The following is a 24854-nucleotide window of genomic DNA, read 5'->3' on the forward strand; positions in this document are numbered from 1 at the left end:
TTTTTGTCATCTGACAAAATGAATGCCTGAGAGAGTTAAGTATGTCCAACAGATGTACCTGCTTTTAAATGCATCTGGAAATCCGATTACACTTGTCTTTTATAGAAAGCTCTCGTCACGGGATTCAGCGTTTTGGGATAAAAACGTTTTGCAAAATGATTGCCCATATTTGCATTGAGCGGACATGTGAAATGCATTTACAATTCTAGGGCATGTTAAACAAATATGCTCATTTGGTTTAGCTCTTTATTTTACATAAAATGTAACATATAACAGTGGAACCCAAACCCTAACTCTAGTTAGGCCTATTTTGTACACTCTTGTGTTCACTCTTAAAAAAACAAACAAATATCCTTTAAGTCACTCTTTACCTCACAGTTCACATTCAGTCTGTCGGTTTATATGGTTACTTATTTTGTTTATTTTCTACAGAACATTAACAATATTTGACCTCATACATTTTAAGCAGAGATGAAGACTAACTGCCTTAGTGCTATGTTAGCTAGAATGCTAATCTCTGACAACATGAGCCAGCTTTGTGCAATACAGCAAGCAGCTTACAGCTGATTAAGAGAGAAAGAGATAGATAGATAGATAGATGATAGATAGATAGATAGATAGATAGATAGATAGATAGATAGATAGATAGATAGATAGATAGATAGATAGATAGATAGATAGATAGATAGCAGAGCACATAACGGTAACAGGCTAACATCAAATGACACCAGGTTTCAGATGAATTTAAATTTGTTATGAAGAGAGAAGATACTGACCTGACTAACTATGAGTGCAAATGTAACTATGAAATATTGCTTGACGTTTTGCACAACAGAATATTTTGACCAGAAACAACAATGGCTAAGTGTGATGCATTCGGTTTGCAGTTACAGTATATATTGAGCATATAGAGGTTTATAGCTATTTTAGAAGCTGTTTACAGAGCCTTACGAATGAAGAAATGGGATAAAAAAAAAACGTTATGACAGTTGTCTAAATTGTCACTATTCCTTCCATGACAGAGAAAATGGTGCCGTCTACCAATATCCTGTGTTATTGGCCATATAGTGCAAATGTGTAGGAGTGGATTTGTAAATGTGAGGACACCTTTTGGTTTCTTTAGGTCATCACAAACGTTATCACAAAGAAGTAAACAAAAACGCTTGTTCAGATAATTCAATTAAACCACAGGTTAGGGTAGTGACATCACTGTCTGACTGCATCATCAAATCAATCTGTGATGTCAGTGAAGTGCAAAGCATTGTGGGTAGGCAAAATGTTACCAGGTAACACCATAGATATATATACACGTAGATACTCCATTGGACCGCTCCAAGCACGTAGATGCGTCCGCCATATTAGAACGGTCCTCTTGACGTCATTCACCATACTGTAGGTTCGCAGACCAACGGCTGTGCAGGACTGAGGCATTTCGAATATTCAGTGATTACTATGGTGATTTACATAGATCTATGGGTGAATGACGTCAAGTGGACCGCAGCAAAATGACGGACGGCTAACGTATAAAGGCCCATAGAAACAGTCGCTAATGAGGCATCTACGTATATATATATATATCTATGGGTAACACATTCAAAGAAAGTGTGTCTACACAATTTCGATTTCCCTCTCAATTCCCACATACTTCAATGCATCTGCTTGACTGTACCTAAGAAGCAGGAAAAATAAAATGGCATCACAAATAAAATATATCTATATATATGTGAGTATATATTAGTGTATATGTGACACTGGACCACAAAACCAGTCATAGGGGTCAATTAAAAATCTGGAATCTGAGGGTGCAAAAAAATATATATAAATATGGAGAAAATCACTTTTAATGTTATTCCAATTAAGTTTTTAGCAGTGCATATTACTAATCAAAAATTAAGTTTTACAAAATATCTTCATGGAACATGATCTTTACTTAATATTCTAATGCTTTTTGGCATAAAAACAAAAAAAATGGTAATTTTGACCCAAATAATATATTGTTGGCTATTGCTACAAATACACCCTTGCTACTTACTACTGGTTTTGTGGTCCAGGGTCACATATTTGTGATGTACCAATGTTGCTGAAACAAACAAAACATACCTGTAGTCAAAAAAGAGCTCCTCTCCTCGCTGTATGGCTCGCTTGGCAAAGATTCCAATGCGGTGATCACCATTAACCATGACAACTGTAAGAACCAACACAAACCAACATGGTAAATAACATCAACACAAGGTTAAATTTGCACTTTGATATATATATCATGAAATGAAGTACCTTTTGCGTAACAGTTGGGGTTGACAGAGTGGTTGGCGAATCGTATTTTATTCCCTTTTCGAGTTGCATCCACTACAAAGTCTTGAATGAAAAAAATACTATTTTAAAAACACCAAATTGACATCTAAAACACAACTAATTAATCTAATTAGGGCTGTCATGATTCCTCGATTAAATTCAAGTACTCAAATATTTACAAAAATTCCTTGATTGCATTTTGCCCATGTCGATTAATTGACAAAATACCGGAAGTGGTGCATTATTAGACCGTTTTCTAAAGCTGCACGAAATATTAAACCATTTAAAAATCACAATAAAGCGGAGTGCAATTTAATTAAATAAATATATGCACTACAGGTTTAATATGCGTGTAGGTTAGATACATCTCAGAGTGGCTCGGTTCACCGTAAATGCTGCTCCACACAAACAGTTATCATATATATTTAAACTGACCATCTCAAACTCCATCTTTGCATATGCTGTGAGTCTGAGTTGCTTATAACATTCATCTGACTCAATATGCACCATTCTATCAAATTTATCAGGCGAATCATTTATAAACCTACGCAAACACAGATTACATCATTATCTTTCTAGGTATGCTAACTGTTCATCATGACTTCAAAATAAAAGCTCAAACCCTCACTCTTGAGTTGTTCAAGTTCTTGTTCAAGAAATGACAGTGGTTGTAGCATTTCTATGATAAAGGAGAGGCCAAATATTAAAGATTAAGTGGACATTTGAATGAAATGTCAATATTAAACAAAGATTAGATCGCGCAGTAAAGTGTAAAAACAATCGTCAGGCCATTGGCGCCCTCTGCAGGCATTTGATATAATACATAATGTGCATAAGTTATGATTATACTGTTTTATTACATTATGTATTTTAACACTTTTGTTCAATAAAACCATATGATTACTTGCTTTTGATATTTTGCCTCTTTACTATTATATATGTATTTTAAAAGTGATATAATAAAGACAATACAATGTCTAAAAGTGAAGCCAATACCATTGTTCAAGTTGAACAGAAAGCTGGACATGTATTTGTCATAGATTCTGCCCCTCCTGTCTGCTTCGTCCTGGGAAATAAGCTACACACACAAATAAAATCCATTAATCAGATCACTAAGAATACAACTTTCACAAAAATCAAAACATCTATTGCCCATCATTAGGAGTGTGTGTGATTTCCACACCTCTCCACAGTACTCAGAGATGAACTCATTCTTCTGGACTGGCTCTTTGATAAATGTACCCCAACCTGCAACATCAGATGGGGCCAGGAGCAGGTGCTGGCGAACAGGTTAAACAAAATTTATATCACTAAACATCTTCTGTATATATTATTTCCCTTTAATTATCAGCATGTTGGCATATTGGATAAATACTAGATAGACAGATAGAACAAAATAATGGTAGAACAATAGAACGATAGATAGAATGACAGATCGATAGAACAAATGACAGAATGATAGATAGATGTTTACCATTTAGAGTGTCACTAGAATGTACTTCATACCTTCTTGAGTCCTCTCTGAATGCTGCAGTTTTTACAGGAGACCTGTTTGCTGTCCCAGTGGTCTGCGGCCCCACAGGTCATGCAGAGGTCAGGGTCACACTCCCGCACCGCCAGGTAACACGGGCACTGCTTGGTGTTACACTGAGTCTTGCAGCGACAGCCAGGAAACCTATTCTGACCTAGAGCAAACACCAAGAGCAGATGCTGGTTAAAGTGACCTGTGAATGTTGAGGTATTCTTATGCCTAAAATCAATAGATGCTGAAAATCACGTCATTTGAGTAAAGGTCAAAATGGTACAATGATTTATTAAAGTGTGTCTTTTCTTCACTGCACCACTAATGGTCTAAGCTTGTTTTGTTGGCACCCCCTAGTGGTGGAAAGATATGGAAACAGGAGCAATAATTGAGACAGAAATATGTAATTCTATAGACATTATATATCTACACAATAAAATATATTTTTTTAAAGTGTAAGATAAGATAAAGGAAGAGCGAAAGGAAAACTTCATGCTACATTAAAAACCTTTAAACCTTTTTACTTATTTTGTTATAATCAAAAAGTTGTTCTTTCACTGATTTAGCACAGAGTAATACTGTATACTTGAATGTAATATTTCATGTGTTTGCATGTTTGGTGTGTTCATTTGTGTTGAACTCACACTCCCGATCGCACTGGCAGAATTTCTCACAAAAGTTTTGTGTCATCACACACGAGCAGGAGCTATCACATGGGTGCTCAGGGTGGTCACATGGCTGATAATTGTACACTTGATTGGATGAGTTGTCTGTAAGACAGATAGGAAGAGAAATAAGAACAATTCATTCTGAACAAAGACTTTCCATTATGATTCCAGTCATTTGCGATTACTACATACATATTTGTGACCCTGGACCACTTTGACCATTTTCAATTTGAGATTTACACAACATCTGAAATCTGAATAACGTTGATGTATGGTTTGTTAGGATAGGACAATATTTGGCCTGAGATACTATTTGAAAATCTGGAATCTGAAGGTGAAAAATATTTTGGGAAATTGCACCTAAAGTTCTTGCATATTATTCAATGCATATTACTAATCAAAAATTAGGTTTTGATATATTTACAGTAGGAAATTTACAAAATATCTTTATGAAACATGATCTTTACTTAATATCCTAATGATTTTTGGCATAAAATAAAAATCAATAATTTTGACCCATAAAATGTATTGTTGGCTATTGCTACAAATATACTTGTGCTACTTATGACTGGTTTTGTGGTCCAGGGTCACATTTTTAAATTACTTTTCAGAAACTGCACTCACAAAGAGCAGTTTTGCAAACATTTACAATAAGGAGTCTTATTGCATTAACTGTTAAAAAATTGACCGTATTGTAAAGTGTTACTGCAATTTTAATATTTAATCATTACATTTAATGGAAATTAAATGTTTTAGAACTGAATTATACTGACTATTATTAGTATGATGATGATAGATAAGCCTTTTGCAATTTTTTAACACAGTTCCAACATTCGGACTACATTTTAAATACTTAAAAACCACTGAAACCTCATCCCAGTCTGGTATTGAAGTTGAGAGTCTTACCTTTCTTCAGCTGTATCTTTGCCCATAATCTATCAAACAAACAGAAACATAGTTAAGCTCTAACATCCAGACTATAACAGCATTAAATCTGACTGCCAGGTAAGGGTGTGTTAACATCTTGCCTGTGCTTTCGTTTTTTCTTCTGAGGCGAGATCCCACCATCCTCAAGCGGAACACGGTGAATCAGCACCTCTTTCACTGCGAACTCGTAAACCTGACAGAAAATCATACATAAGGCAGAGCATTGCAACATGTTACACTCACACCCACACACACAGACACACTGCATCACTATCCCATGAACACTTAATGGGCGTTAGTCAGAACTTTGAAACCCAACTGAGACATAACCGCTCATTATCATGCTGATCTTTGCCATATGAGCTCTAACACACACTAACACGCACACAATCAAAACAGCGCTCTTCTAGAAAAAGATTTGGACCATTCCCTAAATGAAAGAAAAACACATGATTTGAGGTAATCACGTTTCCAGTTAGCCAAACCACAGTCTTTCTGGGAAAAACACACAGGCGCACATGCTCACAGTCGTACATTTAAATGCTTTTGAGTAAATACTGTAGAACTTTCCATACATTTGATACAATTCACTTTAGATATGCATTAATAAACTCCAAGGAATAAACAAAAGACACATACATGACCTACTGTTCATCGTCATTTGTGTGCGTACCTCTCTACATGTCTTGGTACCAATGAGTCGTGCAATAGAGCAAAAGTTGTTGTAATATGTGCCGTGCAGGACTCTGAACAGAGACTCCTCTGCTCCGCTCCACTGAGGAGGTGATTCGGACTTCTCCGCTCCTTCCTCTCCTGGTCTCAGTTTGGCAGGACTGGGACACCGAGAATTACCCTCTGACACACAAACATGCACACAGCTAAATGTCAAGTTTTCATCCAAACACTCTTTCCTAAAGTAATTTAGAACTAAATAGAAGCGGCTGATATTTGATATCAACTTATTAAATTCAAAGTCTGTACTATTTTGTTTAAATTCCATACTGTTAAAATGTTTAAGGTCAGTACGATTATTGAAGAAATCACTTTTATTCAAGGATGCACTAAACTGATCCAAAGTAAAGACATTAGCACCTTTCAAACATACAGTCTTTACTGGCAAATTACTGGTAAATTACAGTTAAGAGATCATGTGTGAACACGACCTTTTCAAAAATACCACTAAATTCGTTCCAGCAATTTACCTGTATGAGAAGTTGTAACATTACCAGTAAATTACCGGTAATGTGCTCTGTGTGAACGCAGAACGAGATTACCGGTATGAGCATGTACGAGTTAAGAACGCGCTAACATAAGATGTCTATTCTGGGCCAATCATAACATTCTGACGCAGATGACAAATTTACTCCACGCTCTGTAGTTTGGTTTGTGTAGTTCAATGTCTCTGGACTAGAAGAAGCTGCATGAACGTGAATATAAACACTGATGGCGTTTACCCCTCCATGTTTACAAACACAACACGGGAGGCGCCGCCATCTAGAGGTCATTTCTAGTTAATGATATCACAGAATTTACCGGTATTTTGAAAGTGATGTGTGAATGGTGCTCTACTGGTAAAAAGACGGAATGTCAGAGCCTGTGTGAACAGCTTATTTTTGTATTTACAGTCATTCTGGTAATCTTACGGCAATTTACTGGTATTACTGTGTGAAAGGAGCTATTTATAATGTTATGAAAAAATTCTATTTCAAACAAATGCTGTTTTCTATAACCTTCGATAAATCGAAGAATCCTAAATTAAAATGTCATGTTTTCCACAAAAATAATAAGAATCACAACTGTTTTTAACATTGATAACAGTAAGATTTGTCACTTGAGCACCAAATCAACATGCTAGAATGACTTCTGGAGTAATGGCTGCTGAAAATTCAGATTTGCCATCAAATAAAAACTTTTTACAAGTAACCATTTTAAATGCATTATAATGTACAGTATTTAAATATATATATTAGGGCCGGGACTCGATTAAAAAAAATAATCTAATTAATTAGAGGCTTTGTAATTAATTAATCGAAATTAATCGCATTTTAATCGCATATAAATATTTGACCTGAGAACAGTGAGGAGTAAGTTTTTTTCATATGGATTTTTAATTATACCATTGAATGACTGAATACATAAGCTTAAGCAACAAAATATTGTTTATTTTTGTTCAACCAAGTCCAACAGACCAGTGCAATATTGCCATTAAGTGTAGCAATAGGCTCGATGTCCTGCGGTGAGATGCGAATTCTTTGTTGCATAGCTTGCACACAACCATGCTCTTATCGACGCTTTCATCCATTCGTTTTTTATAACAAATTTCCCATCCACAGGGCCAACCAAAGCGGTCTCATCAGCTTCTTTGCCCATGTTCACTGTGGTTTGTTTTTGTCTGAACGCTAGTTGGTGCTCCAGTATAATCGGTCCGCCGAAACTTATCCAGTGAGAGACGTTCCGCAGTGCAAAAATAAGTGAGATTAAAATGCGTTAAAAAAAATTAACGCGTTATTTTTGTGTAATTAATTAATCTAAATTAACGCGTTAAAATCCCGGCCCTAATATATATATATATATATATATATATATATTCATCTTGAGATTTGTTAAAGATTACAATGTTATTAAATTGTTTGTGTTTTCAAAGATAAGATTTAAGTGAGCATAAGATGGCAAAAGTAATCTGAAAGATCAAGACCACGTCAGCAAGAACCTGGTCCTTTTTCAATTCATTTTTACCGTAGATTGGTTTCCAAACAAGGAACAATTCAAAACAGGACTTTCAGAAACTAAATGACAATGATTCATTGAAACTAAAAGACAATGATGTGCCGACTATACTGGATCCAACAGTAATGTCACACCTAGGGCTGCCCTCAACTAAGGATTTTTCTGGTCAACTAGTAGTCATTCAATTTAAACATTAGTCGACTATTATTTGCACGTTTATTAATAAACCATATAAATCATAAAAGCAAGCCTTTAATTGCACACATAGACTAATAAGCATGCAAAAAAGCTTTTGTCTGAGGTTTACTGAGACCGAGACAGCGGAAAGCACATCCTGTCTGCTTTAATTATTTTACAAATGCGCAACACTTCTTTGTTATTCTGCGTGCACAAGAATAAACAGAGTTTTTACAGATTTGAAAGATGTATTACTTTTATCTGTATGACCAAAAATTTGTATTTTAAGAGCAAGTGACCGCACTGGCGCCTCCATCTGTCATGCAGTGAGCACACTACTATTTAGCTTCCATACTCCGCACAGACACTTGATTGCGCACATTTTTCTAGGTTAACATTAGATTGTGCAGCCATGTAAAGTTGCTACTACTTACATATTTCAGATGAAAAGCCATATTTGAGGTCAATGAATGATAGGCAAGCGTTTGGACAGACTAGCCATTAACAATCTGTCTGCCTGACTGCGTGACTTCCCCACTTCCAGCAGAATTTTTTTTTCTGTGACTAAGCGACTAATAAAACCAAGCATCTTCTCGTCGGCTAACCATTAGCTGACTATCAAGGGGCAGCCCTAGTCGCACCACACAAGTGTGAGTAACTGTTTTTATTACGTGGTCACTATTGCTTTGTCTGTTATTAAAGATAATTTGATATGTACTGATTATTAATACATTTTTAACCTAAATCTCAGCAGCGTCAATCTATGAAGGATGTAGGCTGTCAAACATACACAACTGTTTGCCAATCATAGCAGTGGTGGGCGTTAACTTCGGAGTCTACAATCCGCCATGCCTATTCAAACAGAGTGTTCAGATGTGTGGGGTCAAAACATGCCAGAAAATAGCCCATTACTACTAAATGATGATGTTTTTGGATGTAAAAATCTTGATAACATTGTGGACTTCAAGAACAGTACAAAAAAAAAGAAAAAAAAAAGACTGTATATAATACATTAAATAGATTGTAATATCAGCTGATGACCAGATGATGTACCTGTAATGTTACTGTTACATTGTGTATAAGTTTATGGTCATTATGGAGTTGTTATTAGTGCATTGCTATGTGGTTACTAGAGTATTTTAGTGGTTGCTACAATGTGATGGTTTTATACTCTAGACATGGCTTGGATCCCTCCTTTAATTCTACGTCTTTAGGGAATTGTTTTTCCCATTTTATCATCTGACAGGTGAAAATAATAATTATTACCTTAAGCAAGCACCACTAATAATGATCCTGTGCTTCTACACACATTTTCTGTGAAGTCTCTGTTGCAATTTAGACAAATAACTCACCACGGGACAAGAGTTATTTTTGGCAAGGGAAGGTTTGGCTCTTTTATCTGTGTTATTTTGGTCTGGACAAACTGTTAACTCTTTATCTGCTGTACATTAAGGTGTGGTGTACCTGAAGAGCTGGTGGTCTCATGTTCGCTGTCTCCTTCTTTTCCCTCCTCACCAGAGCCTGAGGCGGTGGGGCCGCATGAACTTGAGGGACGGGGCTGTCGCCGTCGACGCCGGGGCCTTTGAGACCTCTGCATGTTTTGATCAGCAAACTCTTTTGCCCCTTTCTGTGACAAAAGAATGAAAAGAAAGGGATATAAATATTCAATTCTATTTCAATGAAATTATAAATTTAAGAAATACTGTACCTGCAGCAGAAAGCAGTTCAGTCCACAGGGCTCCGTCTCCATTCGGATCTCTTTATTCTTCCTCTTATAAACGTTAGGTGATGCATGGAAAGCTGAGCACAAACAACATGTACTTTTCATTTCGGCCATTCTGGGTGATTCAATCACAAGTGGTCACTGGCGACAGCTAAATTTAGCATAATTATAATTATACTAAATATAGTATGATACTCCGCTGACCACTTGTCAGCAGATAATTTCAGACTAACTTTATTGCCAGGTTTAAACAATGCAAAATATTGCATTGTACATAATTGTACAAAATGTACTGAAGGACAGATTTAGCATCACTCTCTTCATATAAATAAACACAAAGAGGCAGAAGACTAGAGAAGGACTTCTTACGGTGCAAGAAGCAGTCGTATTTAAAGCAGCGCCGACAGAAAAGTGTGTGAAAAGAGTGCAGACTTTGCTCTCTCTGAACAGATTTGGCAAAGGGGCCATCCATGTTGGGCGTGCAGAGAGGAGGCAGCTTCACAGGGCTGGATGGCTCCAGGAGATCCTTATACCTGCAAGAGAGAGAGAAAAATACAGCTACATTATTATTTGTAAAACACAAAATTAAAACTACAGTTAAAAGTTTGGGGTTGACAGAATGCTTTTGCTCACTGCAAAAAACTTTTTTGTCTGGTTTCTAGTCAAAATATCTAAAAATTCTTAAATTAAGATGCATTTACTAGATAAGCAAATGCACTTGCAAATGCAAAATGCACTTAATCTAGTTTTTTTCCCCCTCTGGAAACAAGACTAAATGTCATTTTGTTTATCTAGTAAATGCATCTTAGTTTAAGAATTTTTAGATATTTTGACTAGAAACAAGACAAAAATTGTTAAAAATACAGTAAAAACTCTAAAGTAATTTGAAATAATTGTTTGCTATTTTAAAGCAACACTAAGTAACTTTTTTATCCTTAAAATAATGTTTCCGAACATGTCAGTGGTTCATCAACTCATAACAGGGTGAAACGGCACTTTCGTATTCGCTTTACGACACTTTATCAGCCATAACAGCACTATGTAAGTTTGGGTCGTCGGGTCGCGGTTTTGTAGTTCAAATGATACTACAAATGCGACTTGCTTCACGGCAGGCTTCACAAAAGTTTTTCACACTTTTATAAAGTCATACATCACACTCTACCTTGTCACTGGACATCGTTATTTCCAAAGCCGCTCCTGGATAGCCTTTCAAACAAATAACGTGCATGTGACACGACGGTAGGCTAAATTATTTACGACAGCGGTAATGAACAATTCCGCTTCTAACCTGTAGAGGGAGCATTGAGGGAAAAGTTACTTAGTGTTGCTTTTTGTAAGCTGTAATTTATTCCTTTGATGGTATAGCTGAATTTTCAGCATCATTAGTCTTCAGAGTCACATGAAGAAAATCATTTCTTCAGAAATCCTTCTAATATGCTGATTTGCTGCTTAAGAAACATTTCTCATTATTATGAATGTTTAAAACAGTGCTGGTTTATATTTTTGTTGAAAACATGATACATTAAAAAAAAAAAAATCTGATCCCAAACTTTAAGTGGTAGTGTTTGTGGGAGAACAGTGCAATTCTGCCATTATTTACTCATCCTGATGTTGCTCCAAAACAGCTGTAGTCACAATGAGCTGTTGTGCTGGGCGTATTTAAGTATTATTTCTGCGTATTTTTTGCTCCAAAAAAGAAAGAAAGAAAGTCATACAAATTTGGGGTGAATAAAAGGATGACAGAATGTTCTGTTTTGGACGAACCATCTCTTTAAAGTGCTGAATTTGTTTTACACGCATAACAGGCCATTAAATATGACTCTCACCCACAGATTTCCCCCAGCCAGCGGAAAGAAATAAAATGAGCACAGCTGGTGGAATGAACAATAATGACATGAAAGGGTAAACAGTTGGATGATAAGGCAGACTGTGACTGGTTTTTGTTTTCACTGTTGCTGCGGGGGCTGCACAGCTAGCTGACAGCAGAGCCCGAGGAACTTCCCATGAACCTTCATTTACCACAGCTTTAAGGTGGCATGACATATTTTTTCCTAGTCATGTGAGGAATGTGCATGCATGTTAGGTTTGCCATTATGAATGCATACTCTTGGTGAATAAAAGCCTTTGTTTGGAAGAGCATGAAATTAAAGAGATAGTTCATCCAAAAATTAAAATTCTGTCATTAGTTACTCACCCTCATGTCGTTCCAAACCCATAAGACCTTCGTTCATCTTCGGAACACAAATTAAAATATTTCTGATGAAATCCGAGACCTTTCTGACCCTGCATAGACATGTTCTTGGTCCAGAAAGATAGTAAAGATGCTGTTAAAACAGTATTTTTGTAGCTTCATAACATTAAGGTTGAACCACTGATGTCACATGGACTATTTTAATGATGTCTTTACTGCCTTTCTGGACCTTGAATGTGTCAGTTGCATTGCTTTGGGTGTACTATCCCTTTAATGTAACTGGGCTGAATTGAAAAATCACTAAAACAAGCTAAATCTGTGTGTCCAAACAACGACAGACAAGGGAGTGCTCAGAAAAAAGTTTCACTTTTAAAGATATTGACAGATGTTGTTGGATCAGCCTAACCATTAGTGTACATAATCTAAATGGTGTGCATTTGGGAGACTCATGTAATTTCTTTCTAAAAATGAAGGTTAAAAAAATCAACAGGGTGGCCTACTTTTCCTTCAGCTCCTCCATGGTGCCTTTGTATGGAAACATGGATGCAATAGCTGTGAAAATCTTGTCGTGAGGAATCTTCTTATTGGCGGAGAGCTCTTTTCCTAGTAAGGGAAAAAACAAGACTAAAATCAGGATTGTCCTGAATTTGACTTCTAAAGCAAAAGTTGAGTAGTGCATGGGCTTATGCGTGTGTGCATGTGTAGGGGTCAGTGTGTACCGTAACTGGATACTGTCCTAAAACAAACTGAATGAACTAACAGGTTTGTCCAGCCCTCACTGGGAATAGAGGCGACACTCAGAGCAAACAATTGTACACAGACACAGAGACACAGAGGCTGATCTGATGGGCAACGCTTGTGAGATCTAGTCTGTTTGTTGTTCAACCAGTGAAATCCTACCTCAGTTTCAGTGGTTGTATGGTGCTACACCACCGATTGTCTATCGAAAGCCCTAATTCTATTGTAATTTCACAAAACATATGGTTATCAAAATATTTTTTTTTGTTTATTCAAAGGAGAAGTTCACTTAAAGAACTGAAATTTACGGACAATGTACTCACCCCCTTGTCATTCAAGATGTCTTTCTTTCTTCAGTCATAAAGAAATTACGTTTTTTGAGGAAAACATTTCAGAACTTATATATAGTGGACTTCTATGGTGCCCCGAGTTTGAACTTTCAAAATGCAGTTTAAATGCGGCTTCAAACGATCCCAAATGTGGTTGTAAATGATCCCAGCTGAGGAAGAAGGGTCTTATCTAGCGAAACGATCTGTTATTTAAAAACAAAAAAATTACAATCTAAATACTTTTTTAACCTCAAACGCTAGTCTTGTCTTGCTGTGCCTGAACTATGCCTGCTTTTTTTCCAGTTCAAGACAGTACGGGTAAATCGAAAAACTCCTATCTAATTTTCTCCCTCAACTGTTTTACCTTTTTTGTCAATGTTGTTTGATCTTCTTTGCCTGTTCATTCTGCAAACACTGGGTCAGTACTTCTGCAGCGATGTAGGATGATTTTGAAATGATTTTTGAAGCTGAGGGAGAAAATTAGATCAGAGTTTTTCGACATACCCTAACTGTCTTGAATCAGAAAAAAATTAGTTCAGGCAGAGCAAGACAAGAAGAGAGTTTGAGGTTAAAAAGTATCTACATTGTTATTTAAAAAAAACGATCGTTTCGCTAGATAATACCCTTCTTCCTCAGCTGGGATCGTTTACAACCACATTTGGGACTGTTTGAAGCTGCGTTTAAACTGCATTTTAGAAGTTCAAACTCGGGGCACCATAGAAGTCCACTATATGGAAAAAATCCTGAAATGTTTTCCTTAAAAAAGCAATTTATTTCTGACTGAAGAAAGAAAGACATGAACATCTCGGATGACAAGAGGAGTGAGTACATTATCTGTAAATTATTGTTCTGGAAGTGAACTTCTCCTTTTAAGCTGCAGTTCATAACTTTAACTCATAACTTTTCATAAAATGTATATTAGCCAGGAAATCATGAATCCATTTTCCAAAGTATGTTTTTGGCTTATCCTGAATCGCAATGGTACACCTATAATGGGTTTTTATATTCTGAATATTTCAAATTGATTCTGGTAGGAACCACTGTAGAGTAGCCCAGTACCTGCATGACTCGCATAGACATAAACAGAGAGAAATAGCTCCGGCTACAATGTTCTTCCGCAAGATGCATGCAGTTCTGTTTATTAACTGAGTGCCAAAAGTTATGGACTGCAGCTTTAAAGGTCTTTTTTATAATACATAGGCATTAATACATTTTTGGTCAGTAAACCTGTCTTTTTCTTTAATAAATAATGAATGCAATAATCTTTTATATTTTTACATGTAATTCTGATTCTGTTCAAAACCAACTCACCTTCAGCAGTACTCCTCCTCTTCCTCTTGAAGAAGCCTACTTTTGACTCTTCTGGTCCTTCAGCTGTGGTTTTTTGCATCGGTTTCTCCTCCTCCTCCTTATTCTCTGTTTTCTCTGAGGGCTCTTCCTCCTCCTCTTCCTCTGGGTCTGAGTATTGGCTCAGTGCCTCCACCAGCTCTTTAAAGATCTCGTCATTTATGAAGCCTCCTTCTGTTATCAGGGTACAAGATAACTTACATACTGCCTCTTTAACATTCACATACATGTGATATATTGATTAGCATGTACACTACTGTTCAAAAGTTTGGAGTTAGTACTATTTTTCAAAAGAAATTAATACTTTCAATCAGCAAGGATGCATTAAATTGACCTAACGTGACATTTAAGACATTTACAATGTTACAAACACCTCTATTTCAAATCAATGTTGCTCTTTTGAACATGCTATAGATTATTGAAAAAAAAGTGTAAGAGTTTTTAAGCTTTTAAAACTTAAGCACCACAACTGTTTTTAAAATTGATAATAAGAAAAAAAAATTCTTGAGCAGCAACCCAGCATATTATGTGACACTGAAGACTGGAGTAATAATGCTGAAAATTCAGCTTTTCCATTAAAATGTAATATTCAAATTAAAAAGAGTTATTTCAAATTGTAATATTCACAGTATTGCAGTTTTACTGTATTTTTCACTAAAAATGCAGCCTTGGCGAGCATAAGAAACTTACAAAAACAATAAAGAATGCCTTTAAAGGGGACATTGGATGCAAAATTTTACAAGGTGTCTCCATATAACTGTGTCTAAGCAGTGTAAACACAACCACCCTACAATGATAAAAATCCATTCTTTCTTTCTTTTTTATTCCCAAAAAACCTAAACAATTATCAAGCTCAATTATCAAGCAGTTTTGAGTTTCTGAACATGACTTCATACTGCTTAGGCCCCGCCCACAATCGCTGATGGATTGTCCTGTATTTGCATATTTCCACCCTCAGCCAGTTGTACGCTGTCTGCCATTTTTTTTTGAGCTCGAGCAGCTCTAGCGACAACAATGACCTGTAAGCGATGCAGCTGTTTTGTATTTGGATGTAAAAGTGAACATAAGAGTCTTAATTTTCTCCCGACATCAGAGCCACTGAGGACACCGTGGATTAGCTTTGTTTTTGTTGGAAACACGTCACCAAATACACAAAAAAACAGAAGAGAAACAGGGTGAGCAGAGCTCATTATCATTTAAAGACACATGAACCGAAACGGGTCACTGTGAACAGAGCTGTTTTTGACTAGATAAGAAGGGTGCGGTTTTACACGACCACTGAGGAATTTTAACCAAAATATGTTGCAGACCTCAAAAAATCATACAAACTTGTGGAAAATGGGCATCTGATGTCCTCTTTAAAGGGGTCATCAGATGCCCATTTTCCACAAGTTCATATGATTCTTTAGGGTCTTAATGAAAAGTCTCTAATATACTTTGGTTAAAAATTCTCAATAGTAGTGTAAAAAAACACCCTTTTGCCTTGTCAAAATCAGCTTTGCAAAATATCAGCTTATTTTATCGCATGGGCTCTTTAAACGCAAATGTGCATAAAAAACCCTTATACTCACTTCTGCTGTGGGTGAAGCTGCATCACGAATAATTCACACGAACATAGATGCATATGTAGATCAGGATCGGTGCTTTCCTTTTAAAAATGAAAGTAACATTGTCCTCTGCCTCTTAAGAGGCTCAGATGTCAGGAGTAAATGACTACTGCTATGTTCATTTATTACATCCAACAACAGAACACCTCAAACGCTCAATTACAGTCTTCCTTTGCACCTGAGTCGACACAATGGCGACTGTATTCGGACTGTTTCAGCTCGGTGAGGGCGGGTCTAAGGAAAGACACTCAAAGGGGTCATCGGATGCAAAATTCACGCCATTGTTTTGACGCCTGAGCAGGGGTAGACAGGAATGGCTCGTAAGTGATTGAGGTGTTTGTTTGTTGGATGTAATAATGAACATAGCAGTCGTCATTTACTCCTGACATCTGAGCCGCTGAAAACGCAGAGGATTACTTGTTCATGCAAATCATTCATGATCCAGCTTCGCCTACAGAAGAAGTGAGTATAAGTTTTTTTTTAATGAATCTTTGCAAATAGCCTTTCACAATAATGTGCTAGCAAATTTCGTGGCTAAAATGTACAATATCTAAGAAAATGGCTCATCACCCCATGGTAGAGAGGGGTTGGGTAAGCAGAGCTCATTATCATTTAAAGAGGCATGCACCGAAACGGGTCGCTGTGAACAGGTGTTTTTGACAAGGTCAAAGCGACGTTGTTTTATACGACCATTGAGGAATTTTAACCAAAGTATGTTACAGACATTTCATGAAGACCCTAAACAATCATACTAACTTGTGAAAAATGGCCATCCAATGTCTCCTTTAAAACGTGCAAGACTTTACAGAATAGATTCGCCTCAGGTAATGTGTATAAATACATATTGTGATGCTCACCTCTGTCTCCATGCACCCCGTCATAATTGTCAATAAGCTCTTCCAGGAAGGCTTCATCCTGTTCCAACACCTCGTCTCCCATGTAGGGGATATTATGCAGAAATGTCTCATCCTCCACCTCAGAAACAAAGAGAGGGAGGAAAGACTTTTTTGTGATTTTACTGATTTATATAAAGACATGTTCCATATTCATGCATCAGTGAGATTCTTCTAATGAGAGATAAATCCACAACGGTATTGTAAATCTGTATTGTGGGTGGCTGTTTTTTGTGTATGTCTATATTTGTGCCTTTAAGTGAGTGTAGGCGTTTAAAGACGCAGATCCTCCTCTACCTGAGAGATGATTTCAAAAACACATGCTTAGAGCTGTCAGAACATGTGAATGCACTGCTGCAGGGTGACCTACTTTCAAAATGACCAGTGTCATAAAATGATGCTTTTCTTCTATTTTCATCTCTCTCTCTCTTTCTCTCCTTCTTTTTCTGCAGATACAGGCTTCTAATGGTGATCATGATTGAGTGCTTTTTATGTGTGTTAATGTGTGTGTGCTTATTGTCCACATCCAGTACCATGAAGTTCTGCTGCAAAGGGGACCAGGAGTACATGAATGGTATCCCAGCAACAGTTGTCAAGGGACGCATGGCAACTGCCTGGTTCGGAAAAGACGGAAAGCCAGACTCTACCATGCACAACTGTGATTGGACAAGAAAGGGAAGACAGGAAAACAGAAGACAAGTCAAAGTGTCACTCGAAACTATTAGAAGACCATTAAATTGCTTTAGCTCTGCCTATGTTAATTAGCCAATGTCATTTGAATAGATTCATTTACATTAGTTGTATTTTAATACATTTTCCCTAGAGTTTTCTTACAGATTACTAAATGCAAATCTAAAAAAGTCATGTATTATTAAGGAAAAAGTCCAAAAAGGAAAAAAGGTGAAATTTCAAGAATTAAACTGGTCAGTTCTTTCCATGCATTTTACAATAAATAATAACTGAGGCTTTCAAGCTTCAAAAAAGATGCAAATGCATTCCCTGAATTCCAAGTCTGAATTTCCTAAAGCCATATGATAGTTATAAATCATTTGAGTCAAGCTGAACCTGAGAACCAGATGAGGCTGATTTGTGGCCAGAACATTCAGACCATTTTGTGGATCAAATGATTCATTAAAAAGATTTGCAAACCAGTCACCAAACCTTCTCTCATGAAGAATAAGGATGTGAGAGAATAACAACTTATTTCATAGTTTTGTCAGTTAATCACTCAAAGCTTGTATGTCTTCAAAAGAAACATAGTGCACTAATTGTACAGACCGTTTTATGATTTTTATGATGCTTTTGTATCCTTTTTGAAGTTTGAAAGCTTCAGTCAAGCTTAATTGTATTCAGTATGTCTCCTTTCGTTTCACAAGGAAAAAATGTGGGTACTGGAACAACATGTGGGTGAATAAATAATGTAAGAATTTAATTCCACACCAAATATGTGATAGAAACATCATAAGATCAAGAAGAATTAAACTGGGACCAAATGTGTGCCCAGGGCAATTACACCTGTCACCAAAATCATAATCCACTAGTCAAAATATTTGTTCTGGTGTTATCTAAAGAACATCAAGCATGGTATTGTTTTTTAGCACTGCTGCATGCAGGATCCAGCTGTGCTGGTATGTTGATCAGTCTCTCTGTATTCCACAGAGAGCTAAGCTCTGCTGTGCCCGCTGGCTGCTTTTATTGTGGATATCACAGGAGTTTCAGATATTGAGCTCTGGCTTGGCAAACATACAAATACATTTTTGGCAACAGAGCACATTTATGAAGAGAAAACCCCCCACTTTGCTTCATTTTACCGGCCTGCTGGTAATATTTGCCCGAGTAATTAATTAGAGGTTAACTGTGCCACAGTCAGTCCATTAATAACATCATTAGATTGATCTAAATGCTTGTCCGGTAGGATATGATAGAGTATGTTCTGCAGGAAATGGAAGGCAAACTGTGGCACCTGATCTTGAGTCATTACTGGCATTTTGTAAGAATAAATTATGTTTGAAAAAGAGGCAAAGCTGACTATGTATTGATTCAGCTCATAAATTAGCTGGGGGGCAATTCACAGTAAAGCTATCTAGTGTCGTAGAGCATATGCAAGATGACTGGCACTGGTTAGTGGTGGTAAAGGCCCCTAGCTGTGTCATTCTTGCCTTTTTGTTGGGTAGAGAGCCACTGGCTGAGGACAGAGGAATAGACTGGATTCGGAGCTTGGACCATTCCTCATTCAGAAGCTCGGTTCTTTCTTCAATCTTGCGGCGATTCGACTGGAAAAGAGCCTGCAAAAAACACACAGCTTCATAGTTATTTAAAGCTATGTTTTGCAATTAGAATGGCATAGAAAATAAATCAAGGAACATAAAATGAATGATGAAAAACATCTAAATTCTAAAAGAAATACACTACCGTTCAGAAGTTTGGGGGTTTTATGGTTTTGAAAGAACCAGATATGCTCACAGAAAACAGTAAAATATTATTGCAACTTAAAATACAACTTTAATATGTTTACAAATAATTATTTAATGGCATAATTTATTAATGTGTTGCAAAGCTGAATTTTCAAGAGTGATTACTCCAGTCTTCAGTGTAACATGATCCTTCAGAAATCATTCTAATGCTGATTTGCTGCTCAGGAAACACTTATTATTGTCTTTATTTTTGCGATCTTTTTTGAAAGCTGATTCTTTAGGATTCTTTAATGAATAGAAAGAAATCTGAAATCTTTTGTAACATTATAACATTATAAATAATTTACTGCCACCTTTGAACAATACATTCTTGCTGAATAAAACTATTAATTGCTTAAAAAAAAATCCTAACCCCAAACTTTTTAATGGAGTGTATAGTAAGAAAAAACTTTTAGAGATAAGAGAAAACAGACATACAGAATAAGTTATATATAGTAAAACAATACTGCAAAAGAACTTTTACCTTGACCTCCTCCGCTTTGCGGAAGCGTTTCAACTGTCGTAACCTCATGTACTCAGACTTGACTCTCTTTTTCCATTCCAGCAGACTGCGGGGGGGCTTTGCAGTGCAGGACCGGGGGCCTGACACCTCCTCCATCATCAGCCTCAACCTGGCTACAATACACAAAAATACACATACAGTTGAGCTGAGCTCACATTCAGACAACACTGGAATAAAGTAAACCTGTTCAACACTGACACAAGCATGTAAAGTTCCAGTGGGAATCAGCTTCTCTCGCGCCTCCCCTGAGCCCATTGAGTTTTACCAATCACCCTAAAGCATGCTGTGAGTTTGGTGGGGGGTAATTGACCATATGCACGAATTACTTCCTTGTTTACTCAAGCCAGCTAAGTCATTTCCGGTCAACTGTACTGTGCCGTAATATGAGCGCACTTTTGTTCGTTTTCTCTACATAATCCATTCACAATCAAAGAAAAGTGTTGTTTGTCTAAGAGGACCAAACGTCCATGTACACCGTTTCAAGAATGACAAATGGCAGTTTAAAAAAATACGCGAGTAAATCGGCTAAATATGCGTGAGTCATTGCTATGATTGACAGTAATAACCAGACCAAACAAATGACAATCTGATGTCAAAAAAAGAGCTTAAATGATTCAGACTAATTTCACAGTAACAAAACTACAGCAGTAGCAAGTTTGTGTTGGTTAAATATAGGCTATTAAATAGCTTTTACAGTTCAAGATAAAACTTAAAAGATGTAGTTATTAAATTTGATAAAATATTTCAAATTCATATTGATTCATATTGAGTGCATTAAGTACTACAATTTATTATACTAGTAATTTTATAATAAATCGAAAAGCAAGACGTCTTGAAAAATATATATGGATTTTAAAAGTCAGCTTCACAATAAATAATCCTCTGCTGCCATCTATTGGTTATATGGGTAATTCCATAAATAGACGTTGTTTTCCGATGCCGTTTTTATGAATGAAAAGTGAGTCCTTGAAGTACATTTTATTTCACAGCTGTAGAGTTAGAAAATAAAAAAGGCTTTAAAATATTGCAAGATTTTAAAAATGTGTTCATGACTATGAAGGCAAGTTAGTGATTATCAAGAATACGATTAAGATGTCCTTGAAGAGAAGTATCGCTAGCTAGTTAACGTTAGCTTAAACACGTTATGATAGTGTTTAGCTGTCAGCATTTAAATGTACAACTATGCAGATACAGAGAGTACGGGATTGCCAGGCTCCGCATTTAAATTATATGTTGTTAAATAATATGAAACTGAATGTTCATGCCGCATAACATTGTTTATAATGTTGCAATTATAATTTTTCTCAGTTTCTGATAAGAACGAGGCAGTAGATGAGTCTCAATAGCGTCCACCTAATATATAGCACATAGAAAATGAGCTTCAGCGGAAGTTTACGAGCTGGCTTATCTTTATGCGGAAGTTCTAAAGAACGCTCCTTGCATAAGGTCAATTGAGAATGAATGAGGGAACGTCACGTGACATGAGGCAATGCCTCCATCGCGATATGATTGGTTATGACTGGTTATGATTGGCTGTGATTGATTCATGCAATAAATGCCGCCTCTTGTGTTTGTGCGTGTTCCACGTTTGCAAATCATTCTGAATGAACAATAATGTGGCTGCCCACATTTGCACTGTGTATCCTTGATGACCGTGTAAACATCACACTAATTATGAATGATCATGTGACATACGTTTTTGGTTGTGTAGTGTGGACGGAGACCATTTCTGAAACGCAGTGAAAACGTCAGTGTAGATGAGGAATAGTGTAAACATAGCCTAAGTTTATTATTAAAAAGAACAGCTAAACATTAGTTAAAAAATAAATAAATAAAAAATTTAATTATATATATATATATATATATATATATATATATATATATATATAATTAAATGGTTTATATATTAGCTATTTTTATATCACCAGCACTTTATTCTTATATTTAAAATAGTTGTTTTTTTAAATGTGTATCTGAATGTTATATTTAGCATACTAAATCACGCAACTATGTGACTATTATTATTAATAATATTAATAACTGAAAGAGAAATATAATAATAATAATAATAATAGACTGATAATCATTTTTATTCGATTGATTACATTTTAAACGAAGATTACTAAATGTCAGAGCTCATGTACATGTTTGCATTCAGGCTATTAATTATAATTAAGTAAAAAAAGTATCATTTATCATTAAGCTGATGAGATTTATACTTCTATTAATAAATAGAATAACCTATTAATTACCTTGTTAATGTAAAAATACAATATGTGACCCTGTACAACAAAAAATTTGTAGCAATAGCCAAAAATATATTGTATTATGCCAAAAATCATTAGGATATTAAGTAAACATCATGCTCCATTATAAATCTTAATTTTTGTTTTAAAGAATTGACCCCTATGACTGGATTTGTGGTCCTGGGTCACCAATAATTATCCATAATACTTATATTATATACTTATATTAATACTTATATATATTATATAAATGAATATATAAATATAATAAGGTGCATAAAATTATCTGTATTGATAGTTTTTCTCATGAATCCATAGATTCATCGTCAAGGGAAACATATTCTCCGGGATGTGATAAACAACACCTTCCATAAGGATTCCCGTTAGATGTGACTCATTCTCTGTCACAGACACACACACACACACACACACACACACACACACACACACACACACACACACACACACACACACACACTCAAGGGACCTATAAATCGCATGACTCAAACTTTATCATTCAGTAGTGACTCTATATAGGACTCACTCACTCACTGCCCCCTGCAGTTCACAAAACACAACTAACATTCCGCATCACACCATTTAAAGGTCTCCAAATTCAGACCAGTACTTCAGATTACCGAAACAGTCATTTAACGGAAAATGACACGAGGGGACGCGTTGGCAGCCACAGAACAAAACAGCCTATGCAAATAGCATCCAAGTGACACCGTGCTCGGAAAAACACGCGCTCCTCACGCTGGAAGTGGGCGTGTCTCTCTCGCAAGCCCATATCACCATGGTGCGGATAAGTGCGTAGTACACTTTTCACCATTTCTTAACCCTCTAATACTGTTTTCTCGAACTTTCGAGGAACTGAAATGAAATATAAAATGTTGTTTGGGAACAAATAACGCAAACACAGGCCACGAATGAAAGCGTTTATGTTGAAGGACGCTAAGCTTCTCCAACGCCACACGTTGAAAATACTTGCACGATACACGCCGAGACGATTTAAACATGTCGTGTGCACATGCTCTATCTCTCTCGCACATGCTGGAGAATGATACTGAGATATCGCCGTCGCAGTTTGAAATACCTTAAGAGTCCCTTCTCCTTCCTTTAAATCCTCGCCGAAGCAGCTTCTGCTTCAAGTACGCAGCAAAGAAGTCCGCTTGCCCAAAAACGTCCTGTAGTAAAAAAACGGTGTCCTGGCTACCGACCCACTGCAGATATCGGTGCCAGAATGTTTGAGTTGACGAGCGCAGGGGATGTGAGGATTCCTCGGTCGTCCGTAAGCATGTCGAGGTTGTAGTTGTACAGTTAAGAGCTGCGCACTTGGTTGGCACGGTCAAAGCACAGGGTGACGTCTTTATTATGAACATACTCCAGCTCTCTTTGGCTGGACCACAGGCTTCGAGTAAGTGCGCTGAGGAGGAAAATAATAATGCAACTCATTTTCTGAATAATTAATAGCCTGAATGCAAACATGTGCATGAGCTCTGATATTTAGTAAGCTTCGTTTGAAATGTAAATAATCGAATAATAACGATTATCCGTCTATTATTATTATTATTATTATTATTATTATTATTATTATATTTTTCTTTTAATTATTATTATTAATAATAATAATAGTCACATAGTTGCGTAATTAGTATGCTAAATATAACATTAAAATACACATTTTAAAAAGCAACTATTTTAAATATAAGAATAAAGTGCTGGTGATATAAAAATAGCTGATATATAAAACATTTAAGTAGTTACTTTATAGCAAGATGCCTAATCATATGTATAGGCGTGATATGTACACGTGGATGTTAATGTATGCAGAGGCACAAGTCTCCGCGCAAAGGGGCTTGGCTTGAGGATCCAATGCTTGTTGTTTTTGCACGGCTCCCTTGAGATCCGCAGCGCTTAGCATGTGCCGTTTTCCTCCAGAGAGCGAGCGAGGGCAGCGTGAGGTCCGCCCGACGCGCGACGCAGAAGGCACGGCCCTTCTCTGTGCGTCACACGTGACCAGCGAGAACGCGCTTGAATGGACGCGCTTTTGCAGTTTAATAGTGCGAGTAGCAGTAAAACGCTTCATGCGTTCACCGACCCGATTATATCAGTAATAGGGTATTAGTATTATGTGAGCCACTATGACTGCTATTGAGACTATTATTTAAAAATAAATAAATAAAATAATAGTTTAGGCGTAGTATGGTAATGATATAGCTGCAAATGCAATAATAATATTAAGTTATAGTATATGTTATATAATTTAAGAATACATCCCATAGCTTGCTTTCGACAGATGTTTTGATATTTGTGAATTCACTAGATGGCGACATGTAGCCATTCATACCTCAGTCCTATTTTATTAAAGAGACAGATCACCCGAAAGTCAAAAGTCTTACTCAAGTTGCTCCAAAGTTGTTTGGCTTTTTTCTTTCGTGAAACACACAGAATGAGATATTAGGCAAAAGGACTTAGACCCTATTCAGTT

The 24854-nt window shown here is 36.5% G+C and overlaps 1 protein-coding gene across 2 annotated transcripts; it reads right to left on the reverse strand.

Annotated features, from left to right (window-relative positions):
* Positions 1-397: 397 nt before the first annotated feature.
* On the reverse strand, positions 398-23755 carry ezh1 (enhancer of zeste 1 polycomb repressive complex 2 subunit). 2 transcript variants are annotated; one of them, XM_073833479.1, is made up of 21 exons: positions 23460-23755; positions 20079-20230; positions 19301-19426; positions 17675-17797; positions 17106-17223; positions 14606-14815; positions 12728-12830; positions 10406-10569; positions 10022-10113; positions 9778-9940; positions 6083-6264; positions 5511-5602; positions 5389-5417; positions 4459-4584; positions 3799-3977; positions 3476-3571; positions 3289-3370; positions 2921-2971; positions 2275-2355; positions 2101-2185; positions 398-1669 (listed from the first exon to the last, which is right to left on the reverse strand). In XM_073833479.1, exons 2-21 carry the CDS (start codon positions 20214-20216, stop codon positions 1609-1611), a joined length of 2301 nt encoding a protein of 766 aa, XP_073689580.1. In that variant the 5' UTR covers positions 20217-20230; positions 23460-23755; the 3' UTR covers positions 398-1608. The 2 variants fall into 2 exon arrangements, with proteins under 2 accessions (XP_073689580.1, XP_073689587.1); XM_073833486.1 differs by lacking the exon at positions 2921-2971 and having other exon boundaries at positions 23460-23754.
* Between the last annotated feature and the right edge of the window lie 1099 nt (positions 23756-24854).

This window comes from Garra rufa, chromosome 1, assembly GCF_049309525.1.
Source record: "Garra rufa chromosome 1, GarRuf1.0, whole genome shotgun sequence".
NCBI lineage: Eukaryota > Metazoa > Chordata > Actinopteri > Cypriniformes > Cyprinidae > Garra > Garra rufa.